Source organism: Oncorhynchus mykiss, chromosome 6 (genome assembly GCF_057628025.1).
Source record: "Oncorhynchus mykiss isolate SJ-2025 chromosome 6, ASM5762802v1, whole genome shotgun sequence".
Classification (NCBI taxonomy): domain Eukaryota; kingdom Metazoa; phylum Chordata; class Actinopteri; order Salmoniformes; family Salmonidae; genus Oncorhynchus; species Oncorhynchus mykiss.
The window spans coordinates 21162155-21181933 of record NC_143027.1 but is presented as its reverse complement, the minus strand read 5'-3'; the positions used below and the strand labels follow the sequence as shown (position 1 = coordinate 21181933).

General features: G+C 40.8%; 1 protein-coding gene across 2 annotated transcripts in view; it reads right to left on the bottom strand.

The window, feature by feature from the left end:
- The window catches only part of ptgs1 (prostaglandin-endoperoxide synthase 1), a 58606-nt gene that overhangs the window by 30171 nt on the left and 8656 nt on the right, over positions 1 to 19779 (bottom strand). Inside the window, exons 3-7 of one of the 2 annotated variants that reach the window (XM_021605593.3) lie at positions 12765 to 12881; positions 9292 to 9432; positions 6523 to 6666; positions 6239 to 6420; positions 2664 to 2747 (exon numbers count right to left, since the gene is read on the bottom strand). In XM_021605593.3, the coding sequence (XP_021461268.1) occupies positions 2664 to 2747; positions 6239 to 6420; positions 6523 to 6666; positions 9292 to 9432; positions 12765 to 12881 (668 nt within the window). Of the gene's footprint in view, positions 1 to 2663; positions 2748 to 6238; positions 6421 to 6522; positions 8407 to 9291; positions 9433 to 12764; positions 12882 to 19779 lie in introns of both variants that reach the window. The other variant, XM_090237208.1, reaches the window with a different exon arrangement.

Below are 19779 nucleotides of genomic sequence, written 5' to 3'. Positions count from 1 at the left end.
AGTTGTGAGACATTTACATTTAAAAAAAGATGGAACCTTTAACTAGACAAGTCAGTTAAGAACAAATTCTTACTTACAATGACAGCCTATACATGCCAGACAAAGCAAACCCAGACCAACTGTTGGTTTGCCACTGGCTTCCAAGTAAAATTAAACACTGGCTGTAGATCTACACGAGCTAGGACCAAGTCTGTGGTGCCTTCACATAAATGGACCACTTCACACGCTTCAGTGCTGGAAGCATTGTGATTACATAGAAACCCAGTGAAATCGTCAAGCACTTCATTAATTCCTGGGTAAGTATGCATGGCCCGCCCCAGAAATTGTACAATGACACTGGAGAATTCAATAATAATGAAACGAGAAATGGCTGAGAAATACAACATGGAAGTAAAGACTGCTGCATACAGTCCATAAAGCAACGGACTTCTGGAGAGACAATCAAACTTGCATTTCTACAGGGAACAGAGCTGTCAAGGGACATTCACGTCTGACCTGAAGCTAAGGGCCACTGTGGTATCTTAAAAAGTGTATGTATGGCCTGGCAAATGCCTCGCTCTACTGGTACAACAAAGTCAAGGCAACAGGCCTCCCGAGTGGCGCAGCGGTCTAAGGCATTGCAGTGCTAGCTGTGCCACTAGAGAGTCACAGCCGGCCGCGACCGGGAGACCCATGGGGTGGTGCACAATTGGTCCAGTGTCGTCCGGGTCAGGGGAGGTTTTGGCCGGCAGGGATGTCCTTGTCCCATCATGCACCAGCGACTCCAGTGGTGGACCGGGCGCAGTACACGCTGACACAGTCGCCAGGTGTATGGTGTTTCCTCCAACACATTGATGCGGCTGGCTTCCGGGTAAAATGGGCATTGTATCAAGAAGCAGTGCGGCTTGGTTGAGTTTCGGGGGAACGCACGGCTCTCGACCATCGCCTCTCCCGAGTCTGTACGGGAGTTGCAGCGATGAGACAAGAGTGTAACTACCAATTGGAAACCAATTGGGGTAAAAACATTTTTTTTTTGTCAAGGCAATGCTGAGTACAGTTTGCAAAATGTCACAAGTGGGTCCTGCAGTCTTCTATTGGCTTGATCAAGACTGCAATGTGATTGGAGTACCTGCCTGTCATGCTGATGAATTCATCAAGTGTGGCTCACAGACCTTTGCTACAACTGATTCCACACCTCAAAGCCGTTTTCCATGTCGGCCGTGTGGAGCATGATAGTTTTAGTTATGTTGGCATGAAATTTATTACAGTTGACGCAACAATACTGATGCAACAAGAAAGCTATATCAATCTTCAACCCATCCAAATGAATTTTAAAAAAGAGCTTCAATTCCCTCTGTGGAATTGAAGCTGATTGAGGTCAAAGATAGGTCAAATGCTATATGGGTTACTAGATAGTAGACCTGATGTAATGTTTGATGGCTGCAACTTGGCATCCAACACAAAACATGCCACTGTACAAACCATTCATGAGGCAAACAAAGTCGTTTGTAAACTGAAATCAGAACAAGTGACTAAAGTTTCAGCATGTGGGAAAAGATGACTCACAGAAACCAGTTGTTGTCAGTGATGCTTCCCTAGGAAACCTTACAGACAGAGGCACACAATGTGGACATATAATCGTGTTAATGGGTGAGGAAGAAAGATTCTCATCTATCTGTTGGCAGTCAAAAAGGACAAGGAGGGTTGTACGGAGAACACTTGCTGGAGAAACCCTTGCTCTTTCTGGCAAGTCTGTTCTCAGAGCTCACCACTGGTGAGTCAAAACAACCCATTGTACCTGTAGTTTGTGTCACTGACAACTACTTCCTAGTTGATGCTGTCAAATAAACCAAGTCTGTCACGGAGAAAATATTTCATCTTGAGATTAGCAGCATCAAGGAATTTATTCAAGCACAGAGAATCCAGAGGAGGAACAGCTGTCTAACTAAAAAGGGAGCATCATGTCGTGTTCCTAAAGGCACTCAGTAATGGAAAGTAGCAGCTTGATTCATAAAAAAACACATTGTCAGACAACCCATTTGTAATGGGGGACTTGAATAATACTAGGACATTTAATTATTTTGTTGATGTTCTCTATTTATCTTTAAAGAAAAGTGGGAAATTGTTTGTCATGTTATAAGTATCCCTATACTTCTGTTATTACAGTGCTATCACTCTGTTATTAATGCGCCTGCGCAGAAATCTCTCTTGCAGTTGGACCTGGCCTGAGTGTGATCACAACTAAGTACTGTGGAAATAAGGTAAACATTGTTAAACTGGAACCTTGTCGTGGTGTCATTTATAGTTAACACAAGCCACTGCTGAAAGAGACATTGATCAATGGGGTTGTTACAACATCAGCTCTCCCTGACTCTGAACCAACACCCAGTTCCCAAAAACAGATACCAATCCCAAAACTCCTTTCTGTAGAAGTTCATTTCAACAGATAAAGCCCATGGGTGAACTTCTTTATCCCGACATGAGTCAAGATGTGTTCCCTCTTAGAAGATGTGTATTCTTTCATGCTAGTGATGCGATAAGATAATTTATGGTGCTCGGAACGAATAGTATTTACTTTAGTCACAAGTACCTCAGAGTTACCACAGAGTGGTACCATGTTTACAGTAACATTCCAGTGGAGACTTGTCCACAGCTGGAGTGGAGTTATGCAATATTCTACATACCTGGTATTTCATCTTTCCGTCTTTAAGAAGCCGGAGGTTCAGCTGACGCACCAGATTATCGCCGTAGACATGGCCGGCATCCACCTGTTTAGAGATTATAAAATATGAGATTAAAAAGAGATTGTGAGACATGACGCATGGCAAGAGATAGAGATGAATATGGTTCTCATGTCTCTCGTAGAGTGTGCAGGGTTTGTTTGTTGATGGTGATGACATTGTGATGAGGCAGATGATGGTTTAGCTTATTTGAACTTGACCTGGTGCTGTGCAGTAAAAGTCTCACAGCGCACAAGTGACATTGAGTAACATGCCTATTCCTATAGCCTATTTCAATCAATACAGTGAGCTCCAAAAGTATTGGGAAAGTGACATCTTGTGTTGTTTTGGCTCCGTTTAGTATTTGGTCCCAAAATCCTGGCACGCAATGATTACATCAAGCTTGTCACTACAAACTTTTTGGTTGCATTTCAGATTATTTTGTGCCCAATATAAATTCATTGTAAATTACGTAGAGTCCTTTTGGAGTCACTTATTGTAAATGAGAATCAAATAAATTTGTTATACATCCTTATTTTCTTTTTTTATTAATTAATTTCGTAATATCCAAATTAGTAGTTACAGTCTTGTCCGTACGGGAGTTGCAGCAATGGGACTCGGGAGAGGCAAGTTCGAGAGTCGTGCGTCCTCCAAAACGCGACCCCGCCAAGCCGCACTGCTTCTTGACGCAATGCTCGCTTAACCCAGAAGCACCAATGTGTCAGAGGAAACACTGTACACATGGCGAGCATGTCAGCGTGCATTGCGCCCGCGACAAGGACAACTCGGCCGACCAAGCCCTTAGAGGCAAAAATATCATAACCCCAAGACATGCAAACCTCTCACCATTACAGTAACAGGGAAGGTTAGCATTTTTGGGGGGGAGGGGTAAAATATTTGTGTGACTAACCTTCTCACTCTTCATTATTGATGATTTTTTCAGGATTATCCGTAATCATGGTAGCATCCACATTAATGTAGAAGTGTTTAGAAACGTATTATATTCTTATTTACAATAAAAGCTGCTGTTTGACTTTAAGACTGGGCTCTGTCCATTTTTATAGTAATAAGGGTCATACATCTCCTTATGAATTGACAGAGTGTTTAATTTTAATTGGGTGTTAAAACAGAGGAATTTAATTCCTACAACAACTATGTACATAAAGTGCTGTAATTTCAAAACAGTTCATCCATTATGGATGGAAATACCCTCAAATTAAAGCTGACAGTCTGCAATTTAACCCCATAGTCATTGCATCATTTCAAATCCAAAGTGCTGGAGTACAGAGCCAAAACAAAACAAATGTGTCACCATCCCAACACTTTAGGGCGCTCACTGTCTTATGTAGCTTACAGAAGGCAAGACAGGAATTCAGGCCAGACAGAGAGGAGAATTCCACCAAAGCAGTGCAAAATGTTCTGTCAGGAAATATTGTTTCTCTCCCTCCCTAGCCTAAACCTATAATCTTTTGGTAACACTTTACTTGACACCCAGTGTCATAACCATGTCATAACAGCTGACATGTCATGAACTGTTATATGGTCATAACACTGTCATGACATATATGTAGACATTTTATGGTTATTTATTTTCAGACATGCACCTACCGCAATGCTCTGTTGCTGATGACTGAAATGAATGCAGAAACAGATTTCAGGAGCAGGACAAGACACCCTCTTTTCAACTGATGACTGATATTAAAAGGGCATGTAAGTGATAGGACTATCTGAATTATGGGGGTCATATTGCTTGACAGTGTATATTTTGTGTCCATGTAAAAGGGAGTCGTGTTTGGGCCACGCAGTCGTGGGTGAACAGGGAGTACGGGAAGGGACTAAGTACACAACCCTGAGAGGCCCCAGTGTTGTGGATCAGCGTGGCAGACATTTTGTTGCTTACCCTTACCACCTGGGGGCGGCCTGTCAGAAAGTCCAGGATCCAGTTGCAGAGGGAGGTGTTTAGTCCCAGGGTCCTTAGCTTAGTGATGAGGTTCGTGGGAACTATGGTGTTGAACACGGAGCTGTAGTCAATGAACAGCATTCTCACATAGTTGTTCCTTTTGTCCAGGTGGGAAAGGGCATTGTGGAGTGCGATTGAGATTGCATTATCTGTGGATTTGTTGGGGTAGTAATCGAATTGGTGTGGGTCTAGGGTATCCGGGAGGATGCTGTTGATGTGAGCCATGACCAGCCTTTCAAAGCACTTCATGGCTACTTCCTTGGGCACAGGGACTATGGTGGTCTGCTCAAAACATGTACGTATTACAGACTCGGTCAGGGAGAGGTTGAAAATGTCAGTGAAGACACTTGCCAGTTGGTACACCTATGCTTTGAATACACATCCTGGTAATCCCCATTCAACATGACAGAGCTTGAGTGGAACTGCTGAAAAGAACGGGAGAAACTCCCCAAATACATTTATGCCAAGCTTGTAGCGTCATACGCAAGACGACGAGGCTGAATCGCTTCCAAAGGTGCTTCAACAAAGTACTAAGTAATGGGTCTGAATACTTATGTAAATGTAATATTTTCAGGTTTTATTGCAATATAAATTTGCAAAATTTTCTAAAAACTTATTGCTTCGTCATTATCAGGTATTGTGTATAGTGATATATATATAAAAAGCATTTTTAGAATAAGGCTGTAACGTAACAAAATGTGGCAAAAGTCAAAGGGTCTAAATACTTTCCAAATGCAGTGTATGTCACAGGTGTAAATATGGGTCATAACAGTGTCATAATGTGTTAGGACACTGGGTGTCAAGTGTTAGTTTCTGTTATAAAAATAAAGCTACCTAACTATCTTGTGTCTAGCAGTTTTTAAACGTTTCATTGTTTTATGCATGGCTTTTTCCTAATCAAACAATCCATCTCAAAAAGTACGTTAGCCAGAGGACTAATAATGAGAACAATCAATAGAAACATGGAATGATAAGCTTAAACTGTATTAAACTTAAGAAAGAAATGAACCATAAAGGCAGAGAAAAGCCTTGCATGCGAGGTTGAAAACCAAACTGCTTCTATCCAGCCCGTGGTGTACTGTAGGTTTATAACCCAGCTCATTATGGTAAGATGGCCCGTTCCTCAGACAGTCACTGCTCCATCATGTGCTCGCAACAGACAGACAAACCTGTTTTGCTTCTCCATCAGAAAGGAATAAAAGATGTGCCATTGCGTGCACATGCCAGGCTTTCAACAACATTATCTTTTGCCATGATTCATTCAGTTGCATTTGATTTTGCGCTTTAGCCCAACTGTCGTTTTAGCTGATATTTTTGTCATTTTTGGGGATATTTTTTATATACTGTATCACAATGTTTTATGGGTACTTATAATCAAGATGGGACAAAAAGTTTAATGTCGCTAAACACTAGTTGGAATAGATTTGTTTTGCGCCAAGGATTTGAGTTGTCTGGCCCCGCTAACACCTAAATACATTACCCTCTCTAAATATAGAATATAATGCAATAATGATATAATAGAATAATATACTGTACAGTACAGGGAGTACATATAGAGTAGCGGTAGTAACATTCTCACCCCATGCCCCAACGCCCTGGTGAAGCCCAGGCCCATGCTGTTTTGAGTCTTGAAGAACTGATGGGTGAAGTGCTGAGCGAAGAAAGCAAACATCAGGTTGGTTCCCTGTGGATCCGGCCTGAACTTCCTCCTCAGCAGAAACTTCTCCACCACCAGCTTTGGGTCTGGGAGGACAGATTTTCCTGGAGAAAAGTATGTATGTTAGCTATGCATGTTGCCGTTGGGAAGATTTATTTTCGTAAGTAGTCATTATTTTCTGATAGGAACTTTGGATGCCCTCTCACCTTTGGCACCCATAGGGGTGGGGCAGCCTTCAGGCACAGGGGGTAGGATACGGGTGTAATAGGAGACATTGGAGTAGGATTCCCAGCTGAGGTATCCATACTTTGAGTTGAAGGTAGGAGGACTGGGAATAAGGTTTGCTCTGACTTTGGCAGAGAGAACACAGAATAGTTTGACACATTGATCATTAAAGGCCTGAAGTTTCACTGAAAAAGCAATAATGGTTGGAGGAAATGCAACCCACAGGATGGAAATGCATGCGTACGTACGTGCGTGCATCACACATTTCAGATGAAGAGATGTCACTTCTCTCATACGTTACAGGAAACATTCTGTAATGTCAGAAAATACCTGACTTCCAAACAACCCTGATGATAATCATCTTTAAAACTGCAACTTTCAACTCAGTCAAGACATTCTCAACATTGAAGAAACTTCCAATTGATGTTGAGAAACATTCAACTTTTATAGTTTAAAACCGGAATCTAATCCAAGGCTGTTGGCAGAGATTCTACTCATGGTAAACGGTGAGGAGGTCGGCTCAAGCGTTAAACACCTTTAAAAAGGGGCATTGTTAGCAGTGTAGTGCCCTGCACTATAACATGTCTTGGATCTCATCCCTCTCTCATCTTTTTAAGTGGGAGAACTTGCACAATTGGTGGCAGACTAAATAATTTTTTGCCCCACTGTATATTAGTTACATCAGACGTGTTGCTTGACTTTGCAAAGCCACAAGCAAACATTTGAGGGAAGAAAGTATCAATATGATGCAACTGAAAACAATTAACATTATAGTACATAATATCAAGAAACAAACCGTGTTGTTCATCTGCAAAGCAAAATAAACCAATATTTCTTAGACACACAAGTCAGTCAGGTTCTGCGTGTGTTTATAGCACATGACAATCAGCTATACATCTTGAAACAACTATGGCTGTGGAAAAATACACGGACCAGATCCTGTAATAAAACTGAAAAACCGTGAGGAAATCCAGCTACCAGCCAGAGGGGGAATAGAATCCTGTGAGGAATGCAGCTGCCAGACAGAGAGAGGGGCTGAAGGGAAGCCAGGGCGTCCAGTAAACAAGCTCACGTCGACAAACACACTTAGCTCAGACGCCGTGCCATGAAAGATTAGACCTTAGCAATTCTTATGACACATGGGGCTTGCTATAGCAGAAGAACATGACATGGTTGTTAACAGGGTTGACACAGATGTGTTGGGGTTTAGTGGAGGCACAAGGTTAATACAGTACATACTGATGAGATGAACACCATGGGTTTTATTGTTAAGGCTTACCACAGTAGCCTTTTAGTATAATGGAAGTACAGAAGTGACCCATGCGCCGTCCCGCCATTCCCTTCCATTTCAGTCATTTAGCAAACGCTCTTATGCAGAGAGAATTACAAGCAATCAGTGCTTTAAAATAAAGTAGGTAAAACAACCACATCAAACCTAGACAATACCAGTATTGCAATACTCATTAGTGTGGCAGAAAGGAAACAAAACACAAAGCAGATTTAACTTTAGGAAAACAGCCCTAATGTTGGAAACAAACATGTTGTCATCCAGAGTCACATTTATTTCCCAAGCTAAAGAACACAATATTTTACATATAGACCAAAAACTTTGGTCTGCTTTAGGCTTTCATGTTTGCCATGGAAAATATATTGCGAAACTGGTATCGTCCCGGACCTAATCACTACCCTCTCTCACCGTACCACCTTAACACACCAGAGATTGGTGGCACACTAGTGTCTCTTCCCAGTCATGGGGTTAGAAAGAGGGGAGACAGAGGTGAGGAAGTCTCCATTCCAATCTCCATGGAAGGAAGTGATGTGTAGAGTGAGGTGGTAAATCAGCTGGAGGACCATGGAGCACAGGCCTGGGAGAGAGACTGAATAAATAAGGTCAGGATGTCAGGCCAGGGTACGCTGCTCCACCCAACTACCAGTTAGCACGCACACAAACACAGACAGGAGGAAATTGGTGGAGAGAGTGTGGGCCAGCATAAAAACACTGGACCATGCCAGCTTAAAAACAACCTAGCTGTACAAATGAATGATAGTATGGTTAGTAGAAAGCGTTGAAGGATGCAAATATACATAAAAATATATATATTGGACAACTCAAATAAAAAAGTCCATAACGATCACAGCTGCTGCTGCTATTTCGACTTTAAAGCAGTGTTAATCTGCAGATGAGTACTGAACTCAGTGACCCCCTTCTTCCTCTTTTCTTAAGGCAACAGCCCGGGCTTCTGAGATGACTTACAATACCTCACCATGCCCCTCTCTTAGATGTTAAACCTTGTAAATACACCTAAAACTGTATGCAGCTGTAGCGAGTTAGAGGGGAGAGCTCAGAGTGTGGTGATGAAACCATGGGCCAATATGTGTTATGCAAATATTTACATGCTGGGAACATAACAAAAGGAACCAAGAGGCAAATGAACACAAGTTGTAAGCAAACTGTCCAATTAATCTGCCGTAGTCAGTGTACATTGGTAGGGAAGAGAAACTCCTCTTAGTGCAGTAACATAAGAGTAGATATATGAATATATGGCTCTGGAGAGCGTTAAAGCATTTTCAACAACATAATTGATCCATGCATCCATTTCCATCATCATAACTTGTTCCCCCTGGTTACAAAGCACTGTACATTGTACGGCATTAAGTTAGCCATTCCACCCCTTCCTTATACATAGCACCCACATGGCAACCATTTTGTGCCAGAATGCTCACCACGGCTGCATTGAATGGCGACTCACCTGTGAGGACCACCCTCATGAGCCAGTCCCGTAGGAAGGTCCTGTTGATGAGACTCCACAGCCAGTGGAAGTGTGTAAGGATGTAGTGGACCACATCAGGGCTCGGCTTCAGCTTCAGGTAGACCCTTGTCCAGAACTCAGCTACACACAGAGATAAGACACAGCAGGGATAAAAAAAGATAAGGCACAAAGCTTTGATAAAGCAGGTGTTGCATACAGTACAGCAGAGTTCCCAAACTGGTGGCTCACAGATTTCATTCCCCCCCTAAGTTTTCAGTAAAATAAATGAGGGGACATAAAAGACTAAAAACAACAGGAAATCAACTCCAAGTGATTTCAATTTTGGAAATATGTTCCCAAGTGTTCCCACACTTGAGAGACACATGATTGTAAACAAATAAAAGCAAGATTTGAAATAATTATGTTTAGTCAAATGTCTACAAATTATTTGTAATTATGTTGTTTCGGCCCCCCGACCATTTACTTAAAAATAAATAGTTGATGATCCCTGCAGTCCAGTGTCACTCTGGGGCCCACCTAGACTGCCAGTCAATGTTTCCCTCGGATTACTTCACAGGCAGGGTGATGAGGGTCCCTAAATAATCATCCAGGGCTTCCAAAGCCAACATTTTCAATTGAGACTAAATCAGGTCAAGCTAAAGGGGAAACCGAGCAAGGCAGATGGCCCACCCTGCCTGAATAATAGTAAGGGAAACACTGCTGCTGCCAACTATAATAGCCAGGATTGAGGCGATAAACCATGGTAGCATTCTAGACTACTGATGAGCACTCCACATAAGGAGACATTTAGCAGAGACAGAATGACGACAAGGAAGAGGATATACAGACCGTTGATGGGATAGAAGAGACTCACTACTGAGTTGATCCAATTTAAAGTCCACTATTTGACATTGAAAAGCTATATTATCAGAAAACCCCTGAGCAGGACAACACTGGAAATGGCTTAGTTTCCTTTAAATCTAATTTCTATTGGTGTTCAACTCAAACCTGGCCAGTTTATTTTGACTTTGAGCTGTGATAAGGGGATGTTGGTTCATTTCACCTCATTTTGAAAGTCCCCTCTCCACAGACATGCAGTTGACATGTTACTGAAAGTCTGTCCTTTATTGAGTATCTATAGATGGACTATGAAAAAACTTCCACAGCTTAAATTTCCTGAAAGTAGAGTTGTATAGTGCCCAGAACAAACATGCCTGTTAGATATGCTGGGCCAGCCCAGGACAGTGTGTCCTAGTAGGAGGTTAGAGAGGAGGTGAGAAATACAACCATGTAGTGCCATCTGCATCAATCACTACTGACCCATGGCTCCTCCGGTATGAAAATATTTACATATGTCTGGATTTTTAATGCCTTCAGAAAGTATTCACACCTCTTGACTTTTTCCACATTTTGTTGCGTTACAGCCTGAATTTATAATAGATTACATTGAGATGTGTCACTAACCTACACACAAGTACCCATAATGTCAAAGTGGAATTATGTTTTGTTTTTTAAAATATATATTTACAAATGAAAAGCTGAAATGCCGTCTCGAGTCAATAATATTCAACCCCCTTATTATGACAAGCCTAAGTAAGTTCAGGAGTAAAACATGTTCTTAACAAGTCACATAATACATTGCATGGACTCACTCTGTGCAATAATAGTGTTAAACATGATTTTTGATTGACTGCCTCATCTTTCTACCCCACACATTCAATTATCTGTAAGGTCCATCACTCGAGCAGTGAATTTCAAACACATATTCAACCTCAAATAGACCAGAGAGATTTTTCAACGCCTCGCAAAGAAGGACACCTATTGGTAGATGGGTAAAAAAAAAAAACTCTGACATTGAATATCCCTTTGAGCATGGTGAAGTTATGAATTACACTTTGGATGGTGTATCAATACACCCAGTCATTATAAAGATACAGGCATCCTTCCTAACTCAGTTGCTGGAGAGGAAGGAACACACTCAGGGATTTCACTATGAAGCCAAATGGTGACTTTAAAACAGTTCGAGTTTAATGGCAGTGATAGGAGAAAACTGAGGATGGATCAACAACATTGTAGTTACTCCACAATACTAACCTAATTGAGTGAAAAGGAAGCCTGTAGAGAATACAAATATTCAAAAACATGCATCTTGTTTGCAACAAGGCACTACAGTAATACGACAAATATGTGACAAAATGAACTGTATGTCCTGAATATTAAGTGTTATATTGGATTTGCCCAAAACATATTAGAGTACCACTCTCCATATTTTCAAGCAGAGTGGTGGCTGCATCATGTTATTGGTATGCATGTAAGTGTGGGGATAAAATACAATTATGGAATGGAGCTAAGCACAGGCAAAATCCTAGACACTGGGAGAGGAATTCACCTTTCAGCAGGACAACAACCGGAAAAGAATTTGCCTGTCAAGAAGACAGTGAATGTTTCTGGGTGGCCGAGTTAGTTTTGACTTAAATCTGCTTGAAAATCTATGGCAAGACATGAAAATGTTTGTCTAGCAATGATCAACAACCAATTTGACAGAGCTTGAAGAATTTTGAAAAGAATCATGGGTAAATATTGTACAATCCAGGTGTGCAAAGCCCTTAGTGACTTACCCAGAGAGTCTTACAGATGTAATCTCTGCCAAAGATGTCTAACATGTATTGACTCGGGTGTGAATACTTATGTGAATTAGATGTCTAAAAACATGTTTTCTGGAGAAGAAAAAAATATTTTATCAATTTTAAATTGAGGCTGTAAAAACAAAATGTGGTCAAGGGGTATGAATACTTTCCGAAGGCACTGTAAATGTTACATTTTTTTGATACGCAAGGTTTTATACTGGTATGCCAGTTTGAACATGGCATTCCTTTTTAACCCTAGACCGTATATCTGTTACCTTATTTCACAACTGGCAGTATTAAGAGACAACATTGAAAGTAATTTCATTTTGTTTTGGTATTATTCATTATTAAATCATGCACTATGATTCCCAGAAACCTTTCCTACAAGTGTGAATGGTACGCCACAAAACAACTGAATTCAAAAGACTCAACTATTACTCATCGTGAGGATCATGTCAGTTCCCGTTAGGATGGAAGACGGGGGAATGAAACAAATGAAGTGTTTACAAGCTACTAGATGGATGAGGGACCAGTGGAACTTTAAAACGCGTAGACATTTCTCAAGTAAACTATCAGTGTTAGACTGGACACAAAAACGCCTCCCTGGCTTTGCAAAGCCATACCCCAGCTGTGCAGAACCCCACCACCAAAATCATTCACTTTAAGGCCTAGAAATGTTATTTCCTGGTTATGTAATGCGCTCATCTTTTCTTTTCATTTTACAAGTCCTTCTGCACATCAGGAAAGGATAGCAATATTTTGATAAGCCAGGGAGGAAAATGGAAAATGTAACTTAATCAAAAGAATAATAATCAAAAGAATGTATAAGCAAAACATTTCACTTACGGGTAGTGCAATTCTGTCCATAGAAGCCGGTGCGAGTGCAGTCACATTCATAGCGGTCAGTGCCAAACCTTAAACACACACCCCAGTTTTGACAGGGGTAATAGCAACAGGGATTCACTGCAAATGAGAAAACACACACTTCGATTAAAGTATAGTTTGGGCACTGAGCTTTTCCTGACCATTTGAAATGACCAAGAAGGCCAAAGTTTTTCCTAGTAGAGCACATACTTTTTCCTGATCACCATCATAACGACGCACATCTGTGTTGTCAGCCAGGACAATATTCAGATGGTGTCCAGCTTGGATGCCACACTGAAAAATGTGCTTAAAGCATGAGCAGAAGACTGATCTCAGGCTGGAATTTGATGTGTTGTCCTCCTCCCTGGCGAGGTAGGGAACATCTATTTAATAATACAGTTATGTGCACATAACTGCAGTAAAAGTCAAGTAGAAGGGAGGAGGGCAAAATCAAGTTCCAGCCTGACTTCATTGTTTTGCTCATGCTATAAGCACATTTTTTATGATTGTCATCTGGTGAGGACACTCACCAAAACGACAGCTAAATGAGCATGTCATCTTAGTCAGGGCCAAATCCTAACTCGAGGTGTGAACAACCTAACCTACTATTTTCACACAAATCTTCCATTAGTGCATTAACAGTAAGTTGAATGATTTCCAGTTGAGATTCAGCCTATAATTAATTTACAAGCCAGGAAAGAAGAGTGTTTGGACTACTTAAGAGTCAGACTGAGGTTGGAGAGCTGTGCTAACAGAAATGTCTGCTGCCATGAGGCAAGCACGATGCCAACTCTCACATCCTTGGCCATGCAGTCACTATCATGTTATGGCTTCCTGTCCTTCCCTGCAAGACATACATCCATTGAGATGATCATAAATATAATTTTCACAATGAAGAGTATGTATGAGTGGCAGTAGTTCAGCAGATCCTTCCTCATTAAGCAGTGTTCTTCAGTCATTTAGATAACTGGAGTCTTCTGCTAGGAAATGATGGCTTCTTGATAGGCGACAGTCCTATACTGTACTAGTAGTCAACTCATTCAACCAACAGGACAGATATTTGGTTGAATATTTATAGTATGAAATATGTATTAAACACCATAGTGTTCCTAACCCTTTCAAATGTACAATGGAAGTTAAGATTTGTACCGTTAACTGGAAAAAGAATGTATGATACAGCAGAATTTGTTCCCGGCAGATCATCTTATAGCACATAATTGAAAACAGTCTTCCTCCACCTGCAAATATGCTTTGTGCCATCTGTGTTAACACAAACAAGTAAGTGTGCCAGTCGGTATAAGGCCATTATTACTATAAGTTTAGATTGCTAAGTTAGTCAGCTATCTAAAAATTGTTAGATTACATTCTAATTGAGTGACTTTCAGTGACAAATAAGAGAAAATAAAATTCTAAATTGTGTATTTTACTATTCTAACTCTGAACAGTAAGTTGAGACCGACAGTTTATTATAAAATATTGAACTGGGGTGTATTCATTAAGTCCTGCACCAGAATGCAGGACCAAATGGAATAAAATGGGTAGGGACCTACCTGGGGTATATTCATTACGGAAATCGTTTACCATTTATGAACCAAACGGAAGCAAAACGAGAGCTTCTATTGGGCAATATTAGTTAGGTCCCTCCCTATTTAGTTCCATTTGCTTCAGTTTAAGATACTATTTTTTTTCCCATTGCTAAATGTTTTACGTTTGGAATAAACAGTTTGTTGCAAAACATTTTGCAACAGACTATTGTCTTTCAAATTAACTCATGGGTAGACGGCTTGCCTAGGGCACATAGCAGTCCTATGAGTGGGGGATATCAGTCAGGGAGGTAAATCACGTCTTGAATGGCAAACTACACTTGCCTGCTGGCGGTAGGAATTTATGGTCTAAATAGTAAGCGGAAAATAGCAAGCGAGAGGAATTCTTTTGCCACCTGGGCCCCTGTTCATTAGCTTCATATTCATGCTTTATACTTTGGAAAATGTACATAAAACTGTGCTCTTTATACATTTTGGACATTATTTTTGCTGTTTTCCACACCAGCAGAAATCCACTTTTTCGAGCTGAAAGACAAGAGCTTACCCATGATGTTGCACATCGATGCAAGTCAATAAGTCATGGTTTTAGTCAAAGTATGATACACACAGAACAGAAATATAAAAACGCAACATGCAACAATTTCAAAGATTTTACTGAGTTACAGTAGATAAGGAAATCAGTCAATTGAAAGAAATTCATTAGTCCCTAATCTATGGATTTCACATAACTGGGAAAACAGATATGCATCTGTTGATCACAGATTACTTTTTTTTTTTAAACTTTTTTTTTTAAGTAGGGGTGTGGATCAGAAAACCAGTCAGTATCTGGTGTGACCACCATTTGCCTCATGCAGCACGACATCTAAAGTTGATCAGGCTGTTGATTGTGGCCTGTGGAATGTTGTCCCACTTTTCTTTAATGACTGTGCAAAGTTGCTGGATATTGGCGGGAACTGGAGCACACTGTCGTACATGTCGATCCAGAGCATCCCAAACAGTGGGTGACATGTCTGGTGAGTATGCAAGCCATGGAAGAACTGGGACATTTTTCAGCTTCCAGGAGGTGTACAGATCCTTGCGACATGGGGCTGTGCATTATGCTGAAACATGAGGGAATGGCAGCAGATGAATGGCACGACAATGGGCCTCAGGATCTCGTCACGGTATCTGTGCATTCAAATTGCAACTGTGTTCGTTGTCCGTAGCTTATGCCTGTCCATCATGGGGAACTCTGTTTCCGCACGCCCACAAGACGTCATACACACCTGCTTGCCATCTGCCTGGCACAGTTGAAAACGGGATTCATCCATGAAGAGCACACTTCTCCAGTGTCCATCAACGGTGAGTATTTCCCCACTGAAGTCGGTTACAGTGCCGAATTGCAGAAGGCACTGATGAGGAGGACGAGCATGCAGAAGAACTTCCCAGAGACGGTCTCAGACAATTTGTGCAGAAATTCTTTGGTTGTGCTGTGGAGGTCGAGAAATTGTCAGCCGGTAATTGTCAAGCAAATAACTGCTAGTCTCACGGTAATTAACAAACACTTTTAGCATCTCCTGGCTTCCACGCATAACCTACAAGCCACTGATGTGGACCTTTGGAACATCTAAATTTTAAAAAGTCTAGCCTACCCATCACAATAAATGTATTATTTATAGCATATTCTGAGTTTTCCTTATTTTAAGTCGTCATCTGGCTTTGGGCTACACTAGTTCATTTAGAAGGCAAGATTTGCTTTGAATTCTATGGTGTTATTTTATATTATTTTACAGTATGAAGAAAACAGGGAGTGGCTGGCACGTGGCTATTCTGTGTCGAGCGGTTAACAAAGAAACAGGTCCACCTACAGCGCATTCGGAAAGTATTAGGACCCCTTGACTTCTTCCCCAAAATGTTAGGTTACAGCCTTATTCTAAAACGGATTTTAAAACATCCTAATCTCAGCAATATTAACACAATACCCTATAATGACAAAGCAAACAGGTTTTTAGAAATGTTTGCAAATGTATAAAAAAAATGAAAGAGAAATATCACATTTACATAAGTATTCAGACCCTTTACTCAGTACAGTGAATTATAAGTGAAATAATCTGTCTAAACAATTGTTGGAAAAATTACTTGTGTCATGCACAAAGTAGATGTCCTAACCGACTTTCCACAAATGTCTTGTTAATTAACAAACGATAGTTTTGGCATGGTTGAAAAATGAGTTTTAATGACTCCAACTTAAGTGCATGTAAACTTCTGACTTCAACTGTATAGAACCTTTACTTTACTAGGCAAGTCACTTAAGAACAAATTCTTATTTACAATGATGGCCTACCAGGGAACTGCCATGTTCAGAGGCAGAACGACAGATTTTTTACCTGTCAGCTCAGGGATTTGATCCAGCAACCTTTCGGTTACTGGCCCAATGCTCTAACCACCTGCCACCTTCTTGGATACAAGCTTGGAACACCTATATTTGGGAAGTTTCTCACCTTCTCTGCAGATCCTCTCTAGCTCTGTCAGGTTGGATAGGAAGCAAAGCTGCACAGCTATTTTCAGGTCTCTCCAGAGATGTTCGATCAGGTTCAAGTCCGGGCTATGGCTGGGCCACTCAAGGACATTCAGAGGTTTGTCCCGAAGCCACTCCTGCGTTGTCTTAGCTTTGTGCTTAGGGTCGTTGTTCTGTTGGAAGGTGAACATTCAGCCCAGTCTGAGGTCTTGGGTGCTCTGGAGCAGGTTTTCATCAAGGATCTCTCTGTATTTTGCTCTGTTGATCTTTCCATCAATCCTGACTAGTCTACCAGTTCCTGCCGCTGAAAAACATCCCCACAGCATGATGCTGCCATCACGATGCTTCACCGTAGGGATGGTACCAGGTTTCCTCCAGATGCGACGCTTGGCATTCAGGCCAAAGTGCTCAATATTGGTTTCACCAGATCAGAGAATCTTGTTTTTCATGGTCAGTCATTTAGGTGCCTTTTGGCAAACTCCAAGCCGGCTGCCATGTGCCTTTTACTGAGAAGTGGCTTCCATCTGGCCACTCTACCATAAAGGCCTGATTTGTGGAGTGCTGAAGAGATGTTTGTTCTTCTGGAAGGTTCTCCCATCTCCACCTAGGAACTCTTACAGAGTGACCATCAGGTCACCTCCCTGATCAAGGTCCTTCTCCCCTGACTGCTCAGTTTGGCCAGGTGGCCAGCTCTAGGAAGAGTCTTGGTGTTTCCAAACATCTTCCATTTAAGAATGATGGAGGCCACTGTGTTCTTGGCGACCTTCAATGCTGCAGACATTTTTTGGTACCCTTCCCCAGATCTGAGCTTCGACACAATCCTGTCTCAAAGCTCTACGGACAAGTCCTTCAACCTCATGGCTTCGTTTTTGCTCTGACATGCACTGTCAACTGTGGGACCTTATATAGACATGTGTGTGCCTTTCCAAATCATGTCCAATCAATTTAATTTACCACAGGTGGACTCCAATCAAGTTGTAGAAACATCAAGGATGATCAATTGAAGAAGCAGGATGCACCTGAGCTAAATTTAGAGTGTCATAGCAAAGGGTCTGAATACTTATCTGAAATATATATTATTTTACATTTTTATTTTTAATAAATGTGAAATTCTGAAACCTCTTTTCACTTTGTCATTATGGGGTATTATGTGTAGATTGATGAGGGAATTTAAAAATATATATATTTTAGAATAAGTCTAACGTAGCATGTGGAAAAAAGGGAAGGGGTCTGAAAACTTTCCGAATGCATGTTATATGCTTAATTTAGAGTTATTTATGCTACTTCAGTTGTGAAAAACGTTAGAATGTATAAAAGAAATCCAAACATTTAGCCTAAGGCTGCATGATGCCACTAATGATGATTTCAAAAAGTTGCATGGAAAGGCATGAGCTCTGCTCTGGGTTTTTTTGTGCAGGCTGCTCACACTTCAGTCTCTCATGCACAATTTGACAAGCACTTGATAATATTCTCACCCATCAGACATTTCTTAATTTAATCTAGTCTTTACATATAGCCTACTAATATATGTGTGGAATTATTTTTGATTTAGAATGCCCTACAAAAAAAACAAACATGTAATCCATACTGTCTATACAGAAATCATTCAAAAATAGGCTACTATAAGATAAAATTTGTCCATAAAGGATCAAAAATACGTTGTAGAGTGTTCTAAAAATCGCATTGCCTACAGTTGGAAGGAAAGGCAGCGCGGGCAATTTGGGCACATTATTGTTGAGTTACGACTGTCTGTGAAAAGTAGGAGGCAAAGCAAGGGATATAGCATTATTTCAAAATATAATTGCGGGAAAACAGTTTGGAAAGCAAATGGTTTTGCTTTAAAAGAGAATACATAAAACTGTTTTTTAGTTATCAAAATTCTCAAATCAATTGAGTGAACAACCGTATAGCCTATTTTACTAGCACCAGCGGAGAGCATATTCACTATTTATCAATGTAGGTTCAGTGCTACTGAAGTTTGTTTTGGACAACAATTTCCTCCTCCAGTTTAGATGGACGTCATATTATGTGTGTGCCTCACCTTCTCTTAGGCTTGTTATATGGACGTCATATTATGTGTGTGCCTCACCTTCTCTTAGGCTTGTTATATGGACGTCATATTATGTGTGTGCCTCACCTTCTCTTAGGCTTGTTATATGGACGTCATATTATGTGTGTGCCTCACCTTCTCTTAGGCTTGTTATATGGACGTCATATTATGTGTGTGCCTCACCTTCTCTTAGGCTTGTTATATGGACGTCATATTATGTGTGTGCCTCACCTTCTCTTAGGCTTGTTATATGGACGTCATATTATGTGTGTGCCTCACCTTCTCTTAGGCTTGTTATATGGACGTCATATTATGTGTGTGCCTCACCTTCTCTTAGGCTTGTTATATGGACGTCATATTATGTGTGTGCCTCACCTTCTCTTAGGCTTGTTATATGGACGTCATATTATGTGTGTGCCTCACCTTCTCTTAGGCTTGTTATATGGACGTCATATTATGTGTGTGCCTCACCTTCTCTTAGGCTTGTTATATGGACGTCGTCATTTGTATTAATCTTTGTCAGTGTCAGCAGTGTAGGCTACTCTGAAATTTGTCTTATTAGAAAAGATTATTCTGTCTCCAGTCATATAAAGTGTGGTAGAATTGCATGAAAATATGTTTATAAAAAGGCCACATTTTTCCCAGTCGAAGAAAGTAGAAACACAAGTCAGCTGAAATAGCTTATAGCCTACTCCATATGCGCTCAGCCATGCATTGAACTGTCTTTTTTTGCGAACAGTGATCGAGTTAAATTAGCCTACATTATGACTATCCAATCTACTCATCACATTACGAATAGTAGGCTAGTCTGCAAATGTGAAAACTAATGTAATGTTTTATTATAGAGGTTCATTTTTATGGTGAAAATGTGCTTCCCCAAACTTGAAAACACACACACCACATACT